General features: G+C 43.7%; 1 protein-coding gene across 2 annotated transcripts in view; it reads right to left on the minus strand.

The window, feature by feature from the left end:
• ACACA (acetyl-CoA carboxylase alpha) overlaps nucleotides 1-20870 on the minus strand; it is a 403267-nt gene that overhangs the window by 264166 nt on the left and 118231 nt on the right. For both annotated transcript variants that reach the window (XR_008888830.1, XM_056557545.1), the window contains exons 22-24: nucleotides 18847-18947; nucleotides 12396-12484; nucleotides 8335-8459 (exon numbers count right to left, since the gene is read on the minus strand). Coding sequence is in view for 1 of the 2 variants with exons in the window: in XM_056557545.1 (XP_056413520.1) it covers nucleotides 8335-8459; nucleotides 12396-12484; nucleotides 18847-18947 (315 nt within the window). In the remaining variant the exon portion in view is untranslated. The remainder of the gene's footprint in view (nucleotides 1-8334; nucleotides 8460-12395; nucleotides 12485-18846; nucleotides 18948-20870) is intronic.

A 20870-nucleotide genomic window follows, 5' to 3' on the forward strand; every position in this document is an offset into this window, starting at 1 on the left:
ATCTGACCGCTAGTTCACCTGAACCTAACCCATTATAGGTTATAGTGCATGTGAGCAGCTGTAAAATAAGGGGTTACTCACTGAAACCTGGTTTGTTAGGTACAGAGATATGCTTGTAAATTGTTTTAATCCTAATGCGCCCCAGAAAGCAATGGAGGCAGGGATCCAGCTGGCCGAGCTCCCCTGCATCATCTATATTCACTCCCCAGCCTCCCCCTGGCTTCATTACCACCTGCCATCTGGGCGCCGGACTTCAGCTATGTATATAGGTCATAAACCCTGCATTGGTCTCCTGTTCACCCACACTATAAGCCGGAGTATCAGGTTTAGTGTGGGTAAACCGGTGACCATTTTCCTTAAATAGCCAGCAACAGAGATCTCTCCATGAAGGCTATTAGTGGCTGTTGTCTGTTGCTGAATAACGCAGGTATGGAACAAGGTGGGACTGCAAACGATCTCCCATAAACCCTTAGAGTTGCCATGATGGATATAGCTGGCATGTACAAAGTATAATGATGTTGAATGGCAGTAAATGGTGTAAAATTAAAAACAAAACAAACAAAAAAAATGCAAGAATTGTTGATTGTTCTACTCACATCACATTCAAGAAAAGATGGAATAAAAAGTGATAAAAAATGCCTATCTACTCCTATTAGGTAGCAATAAAAACCACAGAAAGTTGAAAATGGCAACTTACAAAAGCCCGTAAATGAAAAAAAAAGTGTTAGCTTTTTTTTTTTTTTTAGAAAAACGTGGCCAAATTTTAATAAATTGGGTATCGCTGTAATCATACTGTCTTGCAAAATCAAGGTAACATGTTAGTTTTACTGAAAACTAAACAGCATAGAGACAAAACTCATCAAAATATGCAAGATTGCGTTTTGTTTTATTTCGGCCCAGGACTTTTACTGCTAATGCCAGACATCGGCAATCCGGGGGTGGGGAACGAGTGGGACCTCTGCAGTGCAATCCCAAAGAGATGACCTGACAGCCCTCTCCATGCCCTCAGTGCCCTCTCCATGCCCTCAGTTCAACACTGGCAGGCGGGAGAAAACAGCACTTTTAACACTAATCAATGCTATGCTATGGCAATCGAAAGATTGCATGTAATAGTCCCCTATGGGGAATTAAAAAAATTTTTGAAAAATTGTTGTAATAAATTAAATAAAAAAATAAAAGGTGTCATTACAAAGTACAATTTGTGATGCAAAAAAACAAGCCCTCATCTGGCTCTGCGGATGGCAAAATAAAAGAGTAAAAGAGGAAAGAAGCAAAAATGTAAAACTGAAAATTGGCCCAGTTATTAAAGCCAAAACAGGCTGCGTCATTAATGGTGTATTCACATGTACAGTATTCTGCGCAGATTTGATGCGCAGGATTTTCTGCTGCAGATTTCAAAGTAAACTAAATGACTGAACACAACTCTAAAACCTGCGCAGAATACTGTATGTGTGAATAGAATATTCTCAAGAATAGTATTCTGTATTCTGCGCAGATTTGACGCGCAGGATTTATAACTGCAATTTAGTTTACAATGAAATCTGCATCAGAAAATCCTGCGCATCAAGTTCTGCGCATGAAATCTAAGGGTAGGGTCAAAGGGTAGATTTTGCTACCCATTAACTTTAATGGTTAGCTATATCGGCTGCACAAAATATGCAGCAAAAATAGGCAGCAGATCCTGTATGTGTGAACCTACCCTAAAAGGTTTAACCTCTTCAGGACATAGGGCGTATGCATACGCCCTGCATCCCGAGTCCTTAAAGACTGGTAAGCCGCTAGCCGGTTGGGGACCGGACCGGGATGCCTGCTGGAATCATTCCTGCATTCCTGCTGGACCCAACATGTCGGCGATTGCAGAAAATCGCATGTCAATTCAGACATACGATTTTCTGTTATTCCGGGCTGATCGGGTCTCTGTTGACCCGAACACCGGGAAAATAGGGATGATCGGAGCGGTCAGTGACAGCCCCGATCATCCTAAGGGATAGAAGCGAGGTCGCAGTGCTGCTATCTCCTCCTATCCCCTGCCATTGGTCAGAACTGAATTCTGACCAATGGCAGCACAGGGCAGTGGGTTGCCATGGAAACCCCACGTTCTGCACACCCCTGAATGTCGGGCAGAACGGGGGGAGAAGATGGAGGCCAGTGCCTGGAAGAGAAGATGCGTGTGGACCACCGATCGTCACTGGAGACTGCGGAGATCACGGCGCAGGTAGGGAAGCAACCGGGGGGGGGGGGGGTAGGGAAGGAAAGTTGCAGTAAAGCGATCTTTACTGTGGCAACCACTAGGAAGGCCGAACTGCAACTCCCAGCATGGTACAGGCAGCAGCCCTGTGCGGTCCTGCCTTTTTAATCTGGCGCCCGCTGGATCTCTGCATTATCACCCAGCTTTTAGAGATAGCACCCTCCGTGCCATTTCATCACCCCTTTGTGTCATTTCAACAGCCCCCCTGTGCCATTTCAGAGGTTTGTGGGACAGTGCTGGATTTTTGTGCATAATTCGCGAACAGGGCCACGAAGGGGAGAAAAAAGTAAAGTGCGTTGAAATCAGCATCCCATGCACTATTAGGCCGGTTTCACACTGCAGAATTTCTGCACTGAATTCTGCATGAAAAATTTGCATGAAAATTCTGCATGAATTTACAGCCAGACAATACAATTCAGTGAGATTCCACTGTCCCATTCACACAGCAGAATTTCTGCTGCAGACTTTCCACTGCAGAAATGTTATTGAAGTGAATTGGTTATAAATTCATGCAGAATTTCCATGCAGAATTCGGTGCAGAAATTCTGCTGTGTGAAACCAACCTGACCCCGTACCAGCAGGAACATGCTACACTATAACTACATACCATTACACTATAGTTCCATTCATAAATTTTGACCATTTTTTATGAACTCTCTAATGTTCACACAGGATGTCAGTCTCTCCTGTCTGGCTGACTCCCTGTGGACTAAAGGATTGCATTTTCACTTATCAGCTCTCTTGGCAGATCCTAGACCCCTGCTCTCACTAATGTCTGCCTTCCTTATTCCTTTGTATGATCTCCCATGCATAGAGTGCTGCTGAAGATATCATTTCTGCCTAATCTAATGGGCCAGGAGTGCAATAATATAGTAGGTGAATCCATACAATGAATATCTGCAGAATAATAAAATTCCTCTAACTCACAGTACCTGTCTCTGGTACAGTATCTGCTCCATGCAGACTCCAATGTAACTGGGAGATGCAGCTTTACACTAACATCACAGGTTGACCCATGATAGGCCATCGTAAATCAGGTGAAGTTTAAATGCAAACTGACAACAGCACCTGCGCTAATCTGCTGGTACAAACTAATTGTGCAGGTGATATCTATAACAAAGGTTTTTACCATTAGCTTCTTTGGTGCACTTGGGGCGTTCCCAAGCCCCTTGGACCAGTGGTACGCCCGTCTGGCTGATCCCTGGACAACACCCCCTCAATAAATATTTATACCTTTGCCTTGGAGCATGTAGCCACTACGTGCTGAGATCCCACGCATGTGCAGTGATGCTCCGGGCTGGTCCTGCTGGAGGTCTGAATGCACAAGCTCTGGACCTTGGCACATAGAGGCTATGGGGGAGATTTATCAAAACCTGTGCAGAGGAAAAGTTGTCCAGTTGCCCATAGCAACCAATCAGATCGCTTCTTTCATTTTTCACAGGCCTTCATGAAAATGAAAGAAGCAAGCTGATTGGTTGCTATGGGCAACTGGGCAAGTTTTCCTCTGCACAGGTTTTGATAAATCTCCCCCTGTGTGCTTCAGTGGGACCAGCCAGGTGGGTGTACCATAGCACCAAGGAACTGGGAACGCCCTGAGTGCACCAAATTAATTAACTTACATATTAAGATTTTTGGGTATATCTTGAGACAGACACCACATAACAAAAAAAAAATGGTAGATACCCTTGTAATAAGCTTCCCGTGCACTATTCGCCTATACAAGCAGGTTAGTGTGCATGACGCTGCCATCAGTTTCCCTTTTAAATCCCTCTACTATGATTTATTTAAAATGAATTAGCAGCAATGTAATGAAAACAAACATCTAAACTATTAGAAAAATAGGCCGCTATCAGGCTCCCCAAATTATCTGGAATAAATTCCATAACAAAATAAATCTCTACTGAATTGTTGGTGTATGGTCTACAAGTCTGTTGGTAATAAGCAAAACATGAACCTTTCAGAAATGCAGCGATACTGTATAGGACAAAACTTGTAAGCCTTAAAATATTTGTAAGTTTACTAAAGAAGCTAAAGAAATCAAGTAAATTGAGCCATAGTGGCCATTAAAGGTGGTGTTCAGGGAACTACACTTATCCCCTATCTACAGAATAGAGGATAAGTATTTGATCCTGGGGGGTTCAAACGCTGAGGACCCCTCACAATCTCCTGAATGGAGCACGGCTACTTACAAGTTCTTGAAGCAGAGCAGCCCAAACCTTCCAAAAAGTGTGGGCGTGTTAGCTGCTCAGCCAATCACCATCTTAGATAGGACCGGTGATAGGCTGAGCGGGTCTTCACTTTGATTGAGGGTGAGGGCTGCTCCTCCAAGGATGGATAAGTAGCCATGCCCCATTCCAGAGATTGCGGGGGACACCAGTGGTGAGACAGGGAATAAGTGTATTTCCCCAGACAACACCTTTATGGAGCCCAGAAGTAGAAGGTCCTTGTACACCTCTTATCACCCTTAGGGGGCATTCACACCACGTTTCTGCAATACAGTTCCCGTATACGTTTTCTATGTGAAAACCGTATGGAACAGTTTTGAAAACCGTATGCATTGACTCTCCATTGAAAACCGTATGCCAAAAGATGCATCAGGTTGTGTCCGTTTTGTACCCTGTAAGGTTTTGTCAGTTTTTTTCCCGTACCCAAAACCGTCTACCACGGTTTCTGGTCCGGGTGAAAAACTGTATTAAACCATATACAATGGTATACAGAACCGTACAGAACCATATGTGCATATGGTTCCATCCGGTTTTCACCATATGGTTTTTGACTTTGCACAGTTTTTTTTTCTAGGAATTTCAATCAAACAAGTGAAACTTTATTCAAAATGGAGTGAAAAGTTAAAAACGTATACTTTTTCTCTTACAAAACGGATGCAACCGGACATCATTTTTCAAACCATATACAGTTTTTAACTGTATACGAGTTGAAATTTGTACACACGTTTTGATACAGTTTATTCAGGTTTTGAGGAATCAGTTTTTCATCAAAAACCTGATACGGAAACTGTATTGCAAAAAGTGGTCTGAATGCACCCTTACACAGAATAGAACATGTACAGTAACCCCCCGACCTACGATGGCCCCGACATATGATAAAATCGACATACGATGGCCTCTCAGAGGCCATCGTATGTCGATGTCAGCATCGACATACGATGCTTTTATATGTCGGGGCCATCGCATTAACTGCTATCCGACAGCGCAAAATGCTTAAGCTGCTGTCGGATAGCAGTGTAATGTGCCCCAGCAGGTTCACTTACCTATCCCCGCTGCTCCGGGTCCACTTCGCGATCCTCCGGTGTCTTGCGCATCTTCTCCAGGGTCCGGGCCTTGCTTTCCTGCGTCGTTATTACGTCACTACGCACGCCGCACCGGCGCAGCAGCGTAATAACGTCACCGGAAAGCAAGGCCCGGACCCTGCAGAAGATGCGCAAGACACCGGAGGATCGCGAAGAAGACACCGGAGCAGCGGGACAGCATCGGGAGCCCCTGGAACAGCAGCGGGAGCGGTGAGGACCTGGTCCGGAGCGACGGGGACAGGTGAGTACAGATGCATATACTTTACATTGCACGGATCCCTCAACATACGATGGATTCGACAAACGATGGGTCGTTTGGAACGAATTACCATCGTATGTTGAGGGACCACTGTACTGGCCATCTTAAAGACATGCTTGTTTTAGGAAATACTTGCATTCCCCATAAAATCCCAATTCTGAAGCATCCTTTCTTATTCTTACTAGAAATATATGACTCGACAGCCAAGTGGTTGTTATCAAGTGGAAGGCGTGTCTGATACTATCCAATCAAAGTGGACTTTGCCAGACAATGTAGGGACACGCCTCCAACTCATAAAAGCCAGTTGGCTATTTAGTTATACACTTGTAGTAAGAACACAGGAAAGGCACAACATAGCGCTATAAGAATTTATATTTCATGGAGAATAAAAGTATTTACTAAAACAAGTCAGGAAAGGCCACAGTTCTCTTTAACCCCTAGAGGACACAGGGTATAAATGTAGGCCCTGGTCGCTTGGTACTTAGCGCAGCAGAATACATTTACAGTGGGGCAAAAATGTATATAGTCAGCCACAAATTGTCTAAGTTCTCCCACTTAAAAAGATGAGAGGTCTGTCATTTTCAACATAGGTATACCTCAACTATGAGACACATAATGAGAAACAAAAATCCATAAAATCACATTGTCTGATTTTTTAAGAATTTATTTGCAAGTTATGGTGGAAAATAAGTATTTGGTCAATAACAAAAGTTCATCTCAATACTTTGTTATATACCCTTTGTTGGCAATGACAGAGGTCAAATGTTTTCTGTAAGTCTTCACAAGACATTCACACACTGTTGCTGGTATTTTGGCCCATTTCTTCATGCAGATCTCCTCTAGAGCAGTGATGTTTTGGGGTTGTTGCTGGGCAACACGGACTTTCAACTCCCTCCAAAGATTTTCTATGGGGTTGAGATCTGGAGACTGGCTAGGCCACTCCAGGACCTTGAAATGCTTCTTACAACAAAGCCACTCCTTCGTTGCCCGGGTGGTGTGTTTGGCATCATTGTCATGCTGAAAGACACAGTAACATTTCATCTTCAATGCCCTTGCTGATGGAAGGAGATTTTCACTCAAAATCTAACGATATATGGCCCATTCATTCTTTCCTTTACACGGATCGTCCAGGTGCCTTAGCAGAAAAACAGCCCCAAAGCATGATGTTTCCACCCCCATGCTTTAAAGTAGGTATGGTGTTCTTTGGATGCAACTCAGCATTCTTTCTCCTCCAAACATGACGAGCTGAGTTTTTATCAAAAAGTTCTACTTTAGTTTCATCTGACCATATGACATTCTCCCAATACTCTTCTGGATGATCCAAATTCTCTCTAGCAAACTTCAGACGGGCCCAGACATGTACTGGCTTAAGCAGGGGGACACGTCTGGCACTGCATGATTTGAGTCCCTGGCGGCGTAGTGTGTTACTGATGGTAGCCTTTCTTACTTTGGTCCCAGCTCTCTGCAGGTCATTCACTAGATCCCTCCCTCCCCCAGTGTGGTTCTGGGATTTTTGCTCACCGTTTTTGTGATCATTTTGACGCCAGGGGGTGAGATCTTGCATGGAGCCCCAGATTGAGGGAGATTATCAGTGGTCTTGTATGTCTTCCACTTTCTAATAATTGATCCCACAGTTGATTTCTTCACACCAACCTGCTTGCCTACTGCAGTTTCAGTCTTCCCAGCCTGGTGCAGGTCTGCAATTTTGTTTCTGGTGTCCTTCGACAGCTCTTTGGTCTTGGCCATAGTGGAGTTTGGAGTGTGACTGTTTAAGGTTGTGGACAGGTGTCTTTTATACTGATAACAAGTTCAAACAGGTGCCATTAATACAGGTAACGAGTGGAGGACAGAGGAGACTGTTAAAGAAGAAGTTACTGGTCTGTGAAAGCCAGAAATCTTGCTTGTTTGCAGGTGACCAAATACTTATTTTCCACCGTAATTTGTAAATAAATTCTTTAAATATCAGCCAATGTGATTTTATGGATTTTTTTTTCTCATTATGTCTCTCATAGTTGAGGTATACCTATTTTAAAAATTACAGGCCTCTCTCATCTTTTTAAGTGGGATAACTTGCACAATTGGTGGCTGACTAAATACTTTTTTGCCTCACTGTATGCCCTGCAGAGTGTGCAATCCGTGAAGTGAGCTTTACTTTTTTTTATGGTAAAACAAAAAGGTGTCAATACAACGTACAATTGGTTGCGCAAAAAGCAAGCCCTCATATTACTCTAAGGATGGAAAAATAATAGAGAAAAAAAACTAACTCAAAAATAAAAATTTAGCTGTGTCCTCAAGGCCAAAATGGGCTGTGTGCTTAAGGGGTTAAGGAAGCAAAAATCTAGTGAAGGGCAACAAATAAAGCAGCCCTGTATGCAGTAGAGTCTGCATACAATTTAGCGGACATAACCTCAAGACCTTTCTAAGTAATTAATATACACCCAGTTATGAATACATTGATCTGAACATGTTTTATTACAGTGCACTACACCTTATAGGTGGGCACTGTAATGGGTAACTTACAATTAGCATGGTAATTAGAAGATTCTTCTTGGTGACCTGAGCATGGGAGAAGATGTAATTCAGTACCAATGTAAGGTCACTTTTATTTTCTTCACGAAGACTAAAGACACACTTGTCGTAATGACCTGGAGGATCAAAAGGAGATGAAAAAACTGACTGTATATTCAAATAACTCCACAACTAATATGTGAGAAAAAAAATGCATTACAGTAACAGAACAATGAGTAAAAGTATACCTGTGACACACAACACAGAGGAGACTATGAGAAATAAATTCAATTATCGGTCATTCAAGGTGTATTCAAACATGCTGGTAATGTGCTACATGAGAAAAAATTTACAGCAAATGCAACTCACATCCATGTTCGCTTAAACATTGAAACATATGTTTTTAGATGGCAAAGTCCACATAGGTTTAACAACCTGAAGAAAAATTGAGTCACTTACTAAAGAACACCCACACACACATTATATTTCTATATTATATATATATATATATATACATACACAGTGGTCCCTCAACATACGATGGTAATCCGTCCCAAACGGACCATCATTTGTTGAAACCATCGTATGTTGAGGGATCCGTGCAATGTAAAGTATAGGACAGTGGTCTACAATCCTCGGACCTCCAGATGTTGCAAAACTACAACACCCAGCACGCCGTTGGCTGTCCGGGCATGCTGGGTGTTGTAGTTTTGCAACATCTGGAGGTCCGCAGGTTGTAGACCACTCTTAAACGAAGTTGTACTCACCTGTCCCCTCCGCTCCAGACCGTCACCGCTCGTCACCGCTGCCCTGGATGTCGCCCTCCATCACTGTCGCCGTGTCCCCGACGCTCCGGCAAGGCCTCTGCTTCACCGGCATCCGCGCTCTCTGTCGCCGCCATCACGTTGCTACGCACGCCGCTCCTATTGGATGACGGGACGGCGTGCACAGCGACGTGATGACGTCGATGGAGAGCGCCGACGATGCAGGGGATCCCATAAGAGGACGCGCTGGACCCCCGAAGACAGGTGAGTGACTATCACCGGAGCTCACGGGGCACCATAAACGGCTATCCGGTGGCAGCTGAAGCAGTCAGCGCTGCCGAATAGCCGTTTATGCGATGGCCCCGATATACAAAAGCATTGTATGTTGATGCTGCCTTCAACATGCGATGGCCTCTGGGAGGCCATCGCATGTTGAAATTATCGTATGTCGGGGGGTCACTGTATATATATATATATATATATATATATATATATATATATATATATACACATACACACACACACACACACACACACACTTTTTTGAAACATGATAAAAATTACATGAAAATTAAGATTTAAAAAAATCATGGTGCAAGGAGAAGATGAAACATCAACAAAAGGCGATATCACAGGATCTGCACATGGGTAATAAAAGTGGCATACACAATAATCGGATATATTATAGCAGCGCACACATATATTGCACATAACAAATATAGGGTAACAATCACAGGATTGGCAGAGGGGACCTGTATATTGCCAAAATCCCACAAAACATTGCATCTGGGAGACCCAGATGAAGGTGTGTAGACTGTGCACTCAAAACATCTGTGAGAAAATTACACAGCATCTACTTAATATGAACCAAACAAAGAACAAGCTTACAGGACCAAAGCATGAACAACTGTGGACTTGTAAAGCACCTGGGAGATTTATCAAAACCTGTCCACCAGAGGAGTTGTCCATAGCAACCAATCAGATCGCATCTTTAACCCCTTAATGACAAAGGACGTATATTTACGTCCTTGGCCGGCTCCTGCGATATAATGCGGGGTCACGCGCTATTAACCCTTCAGACGCGGCATTCAAAGTTGCTGCTCAGTGGGGCTGATTGGGACCACCGCAGTGAAAATCCTCTTACCTGCCTCCGGCGTGTCCCCTCGGCGATTGATTGCTCAAAGTCTGAGATTCAGGCTTGAGCAATCGACCGCCGATAACGCTGATCATTGCAAAGCTATGGCTTTGCAGTGAACAGTGCTGGCAATCAGTGTGTGCAGTGTTATAGGTCCCTATGAGGGCTATAACACTGCAAAAAAAAAGTTAATAAATGTGATTTAACCCTTTCCTTAATAAAAGTTCAAATCACCCCCCTTTTCCCATAAAAAAAAAACACCATGTAAATAAAAATAAATATAAACACATGTGGTATCGCCGCGTGCATAAATGTCCGAACTATAAAAATATATCATTAATTAAACCGCACGGTCAATGGCGGCGCAAAAAATGAGTCCTCATACCGGCCTGTATGCAGAAAAATAAAAAAGTTATAGGGGTCAGAAGATGACAATTTTAAACGTATAAATTTTCCTGCATGTAGTTATGATTTTTTACAGAAGTACGACAAAATCAAACCTATATAAGTAGGGTATCATTTTAATCGTATGGACCTACAGAATAAAGATAAGGTGTCATTTTTACCGAAAAATGTACTGCGTAGAAACGGAAGCCCCCAAAAGTTACAAAATGGCGTTTTTTCTTCAATTTCGTCTCGCACAATGATTTTTTTTTTCCTGTTTCGCCGTAGATTTTTGGGTAAAATGACTAATGTCACTGCAACGTAGAATTGGTGGCGCAAAAAATAAGCCATCATATGGATTTTTAGGTGCAAAATTGAAAGGGTTATGATTTTTAAAAGGTGAGGAGGAAAAAACAAAAGTGCAAAAACGGAAAAGTCCGTGGTTCTTAACGGGTTAATTCTTGAAAAGGCCTCTGAAAAATGAAAGAAGCGATCTGATTGGTTGCTATGTGCAAGTCAGCAACCATTCCTCTAAACTGGTTTTGATCAATCTCCCCCTATATACATCTGTTTTCATTCTACTAGATAGAGGTAATATGTAATGGTAGATATACTGTACAATATGAGTAATCCTTTTTGGATAACCAAAAACTTTTCATCTTGCAGGCTCCTTCTTCAAGCAAGTTCACTGTATTAGATATAACATAGGGAAGATGTACACTAGGCTGCAGATCTGTTGCATGGACATTTGCACAGCATATCCGCAGCAGATTACAGTTCAGCAGAGTAAATGGGATTTTTGAAATCTCATCTACATAGAGATATTGACCTGAAACATGCGCTTATGTAATGGATATGTTGTGGATTTTTCAGCAGTAAATCAGCCTAGGGTGCATTTACCCTAAAAGTAACACCTACATTTAGTGGAAAAGCTGTGGATTTGACACAGAAGAACATCTGCCACACATTAACAAAGTATTCTGCAGCAGAAAGCCTGTACCAAATCGTCAGTTTTGTATTAGATGTAAATCCAGTTACTAAAAAATGTCTATTGAGCCCATTTTCTACAATGAGTTGGAAAGAATGTCAAGCAGTGGAGTGAAGCTTGCTGCCAAAGGCTTCACCTGGCTATATCTAAAAATTGTTGGGACCTCAACCGATGTAAACATTTGGCAAGTCTGCAAGTTTTTCAAAATGACAGTAATGCTTTAGAATTTACACCACATTTTTGAGAACATTGTTTATGGTGCAGTGTGTGAATTAGATTTTTTTTAAAACCGGACTTAAAGGCCAATATGTGCTCAAATAAGGGTCAATCTGAGTTGCAGGAAAGACCCTGCAGCATCATATGATATTGTATTGCACAGAATGTTTCCCAAGCAACAACACTTTTGTAAATTTGACAAGTGTTCAGACACTATCTGATTCCACCAGAAGATGGCAGCCAAATACTGTTTTACCATTTTAGTCACTTAGGGGGAGAGTTATCAAAACTTGTGCACAGAAAATAGTTCACCAGTTGCCCATAGCGACCAATCAGATTGCTTCTTATATTTATCACAGGCCTCTTTCAAAATGAAAGAAGCGATCTGATTGGTTGCTATGGGCACCTGCACCACTCTTCCCCTGCACAGGTTTTGATAAATCTTCCCCTTCGTACCAAGCAAGCTATCAGTCTCAACATTTTGAAAGGTGCCATACGGCATTAATGTTCTGACAAAAAAAAAAAAAAACGAAGACAAAGAAAAATCATGCAGTACAGTGTTTTACTTGTAATATGAAGGACATACCATGCTGGAACTGTGTTTCAACTTTCAGATACTGACGAAGCAGATCCATGACTACAGCTTTCATATGACCACGAATGCCACTTCGGTATCTGACAAATACAAAAGAGCCATAATAAACACATAATGCCCAACTTAAAAATACTGTAAAAATACATTGTGTCTTACAATGCGTTTGCAAAGGATAAGTGTCATTTTTCACTTACCAGATGCCACCATAGAATACATTATAAAAATGTTTGCATTGTATGACTCCACTTTCTTCTTAGGCTACATTCACACGGCCGTTGTCTTCCGTCCCGCTTTTCTCCCGTCACTACCTCCTAAAATGGACTACACTACGAACAGATGCAAACTGATGCAAAAGGATGCCATTCTGTGGCATGCTTTTGCATCAGTTTTTCATCTGTTAGTATGACAAGTCAGCTGCCTGCAGACTCCCGCAGCCGGGAATACTACTACTCCCATCATGGAACAGACTTGTTTCCATGATGGGAGTAGTAGTTCCCCAGGCTGCGGGAGTCTGCTGGCAGCTGGGGAGGCTACATTAGTGTTTGTACTACTACTCCCATCATGAAACAGAGTCTTTTCCATGTTGGGGGTAGTAGTACAGGGGCTAAGCAACTGATCACACTTCTGAGACCCAATGCGATCAGCAGTTATTAAACAGGGGAGCAGGCAGCATGCTCTGCTCCCCTGCGATGTATATACTGTGTATTTTACTTTCATTTTTAAATACCCCGCCGGGAGCCCTGAATGGCCAGCTCCGAGGAGCCATTCAGGGCTCCTGGCGGGGTTTGTAAACTTCTAGTGTGCATAATTACGATATCATCATATTCCCCCCCAAATTTGTGTAATCATTTTATTCCCCCATGTATATATTTCATAAATGATTCTCCTGCTGCCCGGTCATCTTTTATCGCTGTCACAGAGGTGACATGCCAGTCCATTCCCCGCTGCTCATCTCCGTACCTGACAGAGATAAGCAGATGGAATGGAGGGACATGGTGTCCCTCCCCCCGTGCACTGTTATTTTGCTTCATTCATTCACCGCTGCCGCCGGTTCCCGACATGTCCCCCCTGGGTGCTGTTATTCCGCTTCATTAGTTCTCAGTTGCCGGTTCCGGACATGTCCCCTCGGATGTGAGGATGAGCAGTGGGGAATAGACTGACATGTCCCTGCTGTGCCCTCTGATTGCGTTTGGAGTAGGGCAGCAGCGGGGACATGTCAGAAACCAGCGACGGAGAATGAATGAAGCGGAATGACAGCGAACAGGGGGGACATGTCCCTCCATTCCCAGCTGCTTATCTCTGTCAGGTACGGAGATGAGCAGCAGGGAATGGACTGGCATGTCCCCTCTGTGACAGCGATAAAAGAGGACCGAGCAGCAGGAGAATCATTTATGAAATATATACATGGGGGAATAAAAATGATTACACAAAAGTTGGGGGGAATATGATGATATGGTAATTATGCACACTAGAAGTTTACAAACCCTGCCGGGAGCCCTGATGGGCTCCACGGTGCCGGCCATTCAGGGCTCCCGGTGGGGTATTTAAAAATTAATGTAAATACACAGTATATACATTGCAGGGGAGTGCAGCATGCCACCTGCTCCCCTGATTAATAACTGCTGATTGCATCGGGTCTCAGAAGTGAGACCCCAGGGGTGTGGGAATTTAATTTTAAAAAAACTACTTGTCCACAGGACTAAAACGGAGCAAAATCTACTTGTCCCTCATGACGATCCACTTGTCCGGGCCAATTTTCGCTTTTACACTCTCGTTTTTTCCTCCTCGCTCTATAATAGCCATAACTACCTACTATAAGGATACCTTTTAATTTTTCAATAACATATTCACGGAAACAAAAAACAAAACAAAAAAGAAAATTTATATATAGATATATATAAATAATCGGTGAAGTTAAATTGAAATAGTAAAAGATAATTTTGCAAATTATATATATTGTATACCAGGCTGTATGAGGGCTCATTTTTTTGCACCATAGTCTGTTTTTTTATATCAGTACCATTTTGGTATTGACCTGACTTTTTAATCGCTTTTAACTTTTTTTTCTGGGATATTATAAAAATTGCAATTCTGTGGTTAATGTGTGTCTTTTAAACTTTTATTAAAACTTTTTCCTTTTTTTTTAACACTTTATTAGACTTTTAAGGAGGAATTATTAGATTCCTCATACAGATCAATAGAGGTCTATTGAACTCTATAGAGCCGTGAGCTCTGTGATCCATTGCCAGGCTCCATCAATGAGAGCCACAGACACCAGGGAAGCAGAGGTAAGCACTCTGGCTACCTCTATAGTGGATCGCCCCGCGATCGCGCTGTGGGGGGGAAATCCACCCCACTAGCCCACCAGGGAGCATTCACATGTCCCTTTAGACGCCGCTGTCAGCTTTGACAGTGGCGATCTAAAGGGTTAATAGCCAGCCGCATGCTGGCTATTAGCGACGGCCCCCGGCTACTGAGAACAGCCAGATGCTGCAGAGTCCAGAGACCGCTCTATACAGACTGCTGAACAACGTCACGCCCTGCTTGCCCGATACCGGGCTAAGGGCCGGAAAAATTCACCTGCCCGGCGCCCGGAACTGCATGTCCCGGGCGTTAGGAATTCCAAATCCCTGGACCTGGTACTATCAATCCCTCAGCCCCTGTACTACTACCGCCAACATAGAACAGACTCAGGGGGGGTAGAGAAGATCCTCCGCTGAATTCAGTGAATCGCGCACAGGGGGCAGGGCTCCGCTCACTCAATTTACATATTCACTGCCTGTGACTCCACATCCTAGAGAAGTGGAGTCACAGACAATGAATATGTAAATTGATCTGGCGAAGCCTTGCACACTGCACAATTCACTGAATTCAGCAGAGGATCTTCTGGGGGACATATCTCAGGACCTTCTGGACATATTTAAAGGGTAGCTCCCACCATCCCCTTTTTTTTTTCTGTCCCTGCCTATTGCCCATCTATCCCTAACCACCTCCCTGTCTTTAAATTTTTTTTTTCTACTATATTAAAAATGCTTTTTTGTCTGCCTGGTAGTATGCTCACTACCAGGCAGACTTCCCCAGCAGGCGTGACGTCACTGATGCCTGCTGGGGGACCGACTTCCGCCCTTAGTTCAACTATACAGGGTGCCGCCAGCTGTTTCACCACTACAACTCCCAGCATGCCCTGACATCTATTGGCTGTCAGGGCATGCTGGGAGTTGTAGTGGGGAAACAACTGTAGGCACCCTGTGGTGAAAACAGTCTCAGCCGCAGCTGCCACACATCCCGCTCCCCCAGGCCCCGCCGCGCAACACCCCCCACCCTTCTCGCTCCGACTGCCCGAAAAAGACATTCCGCTCCCCCAAACCTCACCGTGCAACACTCCCCTCCCTCCTATCGCCCGAAAGAGACACTCCGCTCCCCCAAACTCCGCAACTCCATCACCCCCAGAAACCACCCCCCCCCCCACCCATCCAGAGGATCAGCGCAGCAATGAGTGCGCGCGCTGCCTCCGGACAGGATAACGGGGGCAGGTGGGCGGGGCCACACGCGAGGCCAGTGGAGCTGGCCAATGTGCGCAGCCCCAGCTATCAGCGTGCTCGCTCTCGCCTGTTTGATTGACAGGCGGGAGCGAGCACCGCAGTGACTGAATTTCGACTCGTTGCCAGGCTTAAATGAGTCGAAATTTTGTAGTGACGTCACTGCCGAATGCATTGGGCCACTAGGAGGGCGACCCCTAGTGGCCGAATTTAAAAGTGATTTTAAACTGGTTTATAATCACTTTTTTTAATTAAAGTATATTAGAGATATGTTGTAGTACTTAAGTACTACAACATATCAATTTTTCGATTTCATGAAAGTAAATGACTCCTCGTTGGACTCCTGTTCACCCACACTATAACCTAGTGTATTGGGTTTAGTGTGAGGGAACAGGCTGACAGTTTTCCTTTAATAATCCCACTAAAGGTATTTATAGGACCTGATGGCAAATTGTTAGGAAGTGGTTTCAACTACTACACGCCTCAGAACAGCTTTTGTTAAATGGTTTTTATTAGTAAAAAAAAATAAAAAACTTAACAACCCCAAATTTGATGCCACTCCAGTTTCCTACAGCTAGAAGTGCTGCAATGATGTTGCATATATTGTGCATGTGACATCTGCAGCCAATTACAAGTCCTACATGCAGTAAGGGACCTGTGATGGGAAGTACAGTGAGCTGTAGTTGAAACAGCATCACTAGAACGGCAGTAATGGAGAATTGGCGCAGGAGAGTATTTTTTTTTATTAGAGCTGGTCATTTTGGTCAGCTATGTGTATGTTGGTAAACGTAGCATGCACACCCTCAACTTTTATTTCAGGGAGGTGTTGTGTATCCAATATTCTGCTTGAATGAGTCTTTATACAATTTGTAAGAGGTTTGCTTTTAGAAAATATAGTGTATGTGTATAGAAATGTTAAATCATTGTTTTTAATATGATGAAAGGGTTAAAGACCGTGTGCACTTTTGCAAACATTTTTTTTTATTGCTCCAATGAATCTATCTATCTATATATATATATATATAAAACTCAATGGCCCTCATTTACTATTGCAAACCCAACATGTTTTTCGGGTTGTGCGCCAGATTCTGTTGCATTGCACCAGACATTCTGTCTGTGCCAGATTTTGTGCCAGAATTGAAAAACCCCGACTAACTCTCCATTTTGCTAAGAAAACAAGAAAAAGGGGCGTGGCTGCTGTGGGAAAGGGTGTGTGGTCTCAGAAAGGGGTGTGTTCCCAACATTTTCACAAAAACCCAACATATTTACTACGGTTTCCACATAAAATGTGGTGGATTTGAGCTGAGGAAAACCCTACAGATCAGAGCATGTGTAAAAAAAAAAGTGGAAAATGTAGGGAAATACCGTGGAAAATAAATTGTAGGGAATTAAAACCCACAAAGAAGCCTACATTCCACTCTTTGTAAATGAGGGCCAATGTGCGTGTGTGTGTATATGTGTGTGTATGTGTGTGTGTGTGTATGTGTGTGTGTATGTGTGTGTGTGTATGTGTGTGTGTGTATGTGTGTGTATGTGTGTGTGTATGTGTGTGTGTGTATGTGTGTGTGTGTATGTGTGTGTGTGTGTGTGTGTATATGTGTGTGTGTATATGTGTATGTGTGTGTGTGTGTGTGTGTGTGTGTGTATGTGTGTGTGTGTGTGTATGTGTGTGTATGTGGTCGGGGTTTTTGTTAAAAGTCCCATGCAAATCAATGGGAAATGTATGTTCCCACATAACTTCCGTACGGCTGGAGATATTTCAATACCTGGTACACATATTACAGGTCAGGATAGGAGGACCGGGATAGGAGGTCGAGATAGGAGGTCGAGATAGGAGGTCGAGATAGGAGGTCGAGATAGGAGGTCGAGATAGGAGGTCGAGATAGGAGGTCGAGATAGGAGGTCGAGATAGGAGGACGAGATAGGAGGACAAGATAGGAGGACGAGATAGGAGGACGAGATAGGAGGACGAGATAGGAGGACGAGATAGGAGGACGAGATAGGAGGACGAGATAGGAGGACGAGATAGGAGGACGAGATAGGAGGACGAGATAGGAGGACGAGATAGGAGGTCGAGATAGGAGGACGAGATAGGAGGACGAGATAGGAGGACGAGATAGGAGGACGAGATAGGAGGACGAGATAGGAGGACGAGATAGGAGGACGAGATAGGAGGACGAGATAGGAGGACAGGATATGAGGACAGGATATGAGGACAGGATATGAGGACAGGATATGAGGACAGGATATGAGGACAGGATATGAGGACAGATTATGAGGTTGAGATAAGAGGACGGGATAGGAGGTCGGGATATGACAACAATATATGAGGACGGGATATGAAGTCAAAAGCTTCTTCCTTTGTCGATTTTCCTCCTCAACAAGGATTAGGATTACTCAGCTAGTCCAAAATAAAAAAACAAACAACCTTGCAAACAGGCTTGAAAAAAACTACCCTACAATTTATTCCTAACTCCTGCTAACAAGACAAAAAGAAGGGAGTACAACTGGATAAAAAGGTCTGATAGTATCTAACTATGGAGACACTGGTTTGCATAGGAGACTTGACCACAAAACTGTCCATGTTTTTATATCAAGGCTCTTTGCTTAGTTGCTTTACTTTCCACTTTAGATGTGCTGGGGCAATAAAAAAAAAAAAACAGGTATAAATACTTTTCAGTTGCAAACAGGCATTATAATACATATTTTTCAATTAGTTTCCTGTTTTTGAAAATAAATAGCTAAATAAATAAAAATAAATAAATCACATCATAAAATCATGTTGAAATCTATAGTGAAGTAATTTACGTGCCAGTAAAAAAGCAGCCATCCAAACTCTTTGAACCAAATCTCTGGTCATGGAAGATTGCTTTTAGCACTTGGTTGTTCATTTTAAGTCTCACCTTTGCACCAGTTGCACAATGCTTTGTGTGTTCATGAAGAAAACCTCACGTTCAGATTTACGGTTCAGTGTAGCTGCATGACTGTCTAATATATTTGCAATCTGTGCAAAAAAACAAAAAAAAAACAAAGATATGGCAAGGTTTGTAAAACATGAACACATAATTCACAAAGAAGACACAGATATGACAAAAGGTTGTGAAAATAAGAAAGGAGTGAAACGTTACTATTACACTATTGAAATGAGCCATAAGCTAGTCGCCTTTCAGCAGCTGTGGCAAACAACTGTAGGCATTAATGTGCATTGGCTCTCCTTTACTCTTTAAAAGCCAGTGTTTCCCAACCGGGTCATCTAAGTCATCATGGACCCCATCCAAGTTCGTAGGCAAGAAGTGTTGGAGAAAAAAAAAAGTCCCCACTTAAAGTTATCCTGAATCCAGTGTTTGTTGTGGACCACAGAGCTGGTAGTGTAGAGCAATACACACCATCAACACTTGCACTAAATGGGAAGGACACATTCACCTACGCAAATCTCAGCACATCATCTGCCAGCTACAGCTTAGAGTCAAACACTGCTCAAAAAAATAAAGGGAACACTTAAAAAACACAATGCAACTCCAAGTCAATCACACTTCTGTGAAATCACACTGTCCACTCAGGAAGCAACACTGATTGACAATCAATTTCACATGCTGTTGTGCAAATGGAACAGACAACAGGTGCAAATTATAGGCAATTAGCAAGACACCCCCAATAAAGAAGTGGTTGTGCAGGTGGTGACCACAGACCACTTCTCAGTTCCTATGTTTCCTGACTGATGTTTTGGTCACTTTTGAATGCTGGCGGTGCTTTCACTCTAGTGGTAGCATGAGGCGGAGTCTACAATCCACACAAGTTGCTCAGGTAGTGCATCTCGTCCAGGATGGCACATCAATGCGAGCTGTGGCAAGAAGGTTTGCTGTGTCTGTCAGCGTAGTGTCCAGAGCATGGAGGCGCTAGCAGGAGACAGGCCAGTACATCAGGAGGAAGCTGTAGGAGGGCAACAATCCAGTAGCAGGACAGCTACCTCCGCCTTTGTGCAAGGAGGAGCACTGCCAGGGCCCTGCAAGATGACCTCCAGCAGGCCTAAATGTGCATGTGTCCACTTAAACGGTCTTAGACAGACTCCATGAGGGTGGTATGAGGGCCTGACGTCCACAGGTGGGGGTTGTGCTTACAGCCCAACACCGTGTAGGACGTTTGGCATTTGCCAGAGAACACCAAGATTGGCAAATTCGCCACTGGCACGCTGTGCTCTTCACAGATGAAAGCAGGTTCACACTGAGCACATGTGACAGATGTGAGTCTGCAGATGCCGTGGAGAACGTTCTGCTGCCTGCAACATCCTCCAGCATGACTGGTTTGGCGGTGGGTCAGTAATGGGGTGAGGTGGCACTTCTTTGGGGGGCCGCACAGCCCTCCATGTGCTTGCCAGAGGTAGCCTGACTGCCATTAGGTACCGAGATGAGATCCTCATACCCCTTGCAAGACCATATGCTGGTGGGGTTGGCCCTGGGTTTCTCCTAATGCAAGACAATGCTAGACCTCTTGTGGCTGGAGTGTGTCAGCAGTTCCAGCAAGAGTAAAGCATTGATGCTATGGACTGGCCCGCCAGTTCCCCAGACCTGAATCCGATTGAGCACATCTGGGACATCATGTCTCGCTCCATTCACCAATGCCATGTTGCACCACAGACTGTTCAGGAGTTGGCGGATGTTTTAGTCCAGGTCTGGGAGGACATCCCTCAGGAGACCCCCACCACCTTATCAGGAGCATGCTCAGGCATTGTAGGGAGGTCATACGGCACGTGGAGGCCACACACACTACTGAGCGTCATTTTGACTTGTTTTAAGGACATGACATCAAAGTTGTATCAGCCTGTAGTGTGGTTTTCCACTTTGATTTTGAGTGTGACTCCATATCCAGACCTCCATGGGTTAATAAATTAAATTTCCATTGATAGTTTTTGTGTGATTTTGTTGTCAGC

The sequence above is a fragment of the Hyla sarda genome, chromosome 2 (genome assembly GCF_029499605.1).
Source record: "Hyla sarda isolate aHylSar1 chromosome 2, aHylSar1.hap1, whole genome shotgun sequence".
In the NCBI taxonomy this organism is placed as follows: domain Eukaryota; kingdom Metazoa; phylum Chordata; class Amphibia; order Anura; family Hylidae; genus Hyla; species Hyla sarda.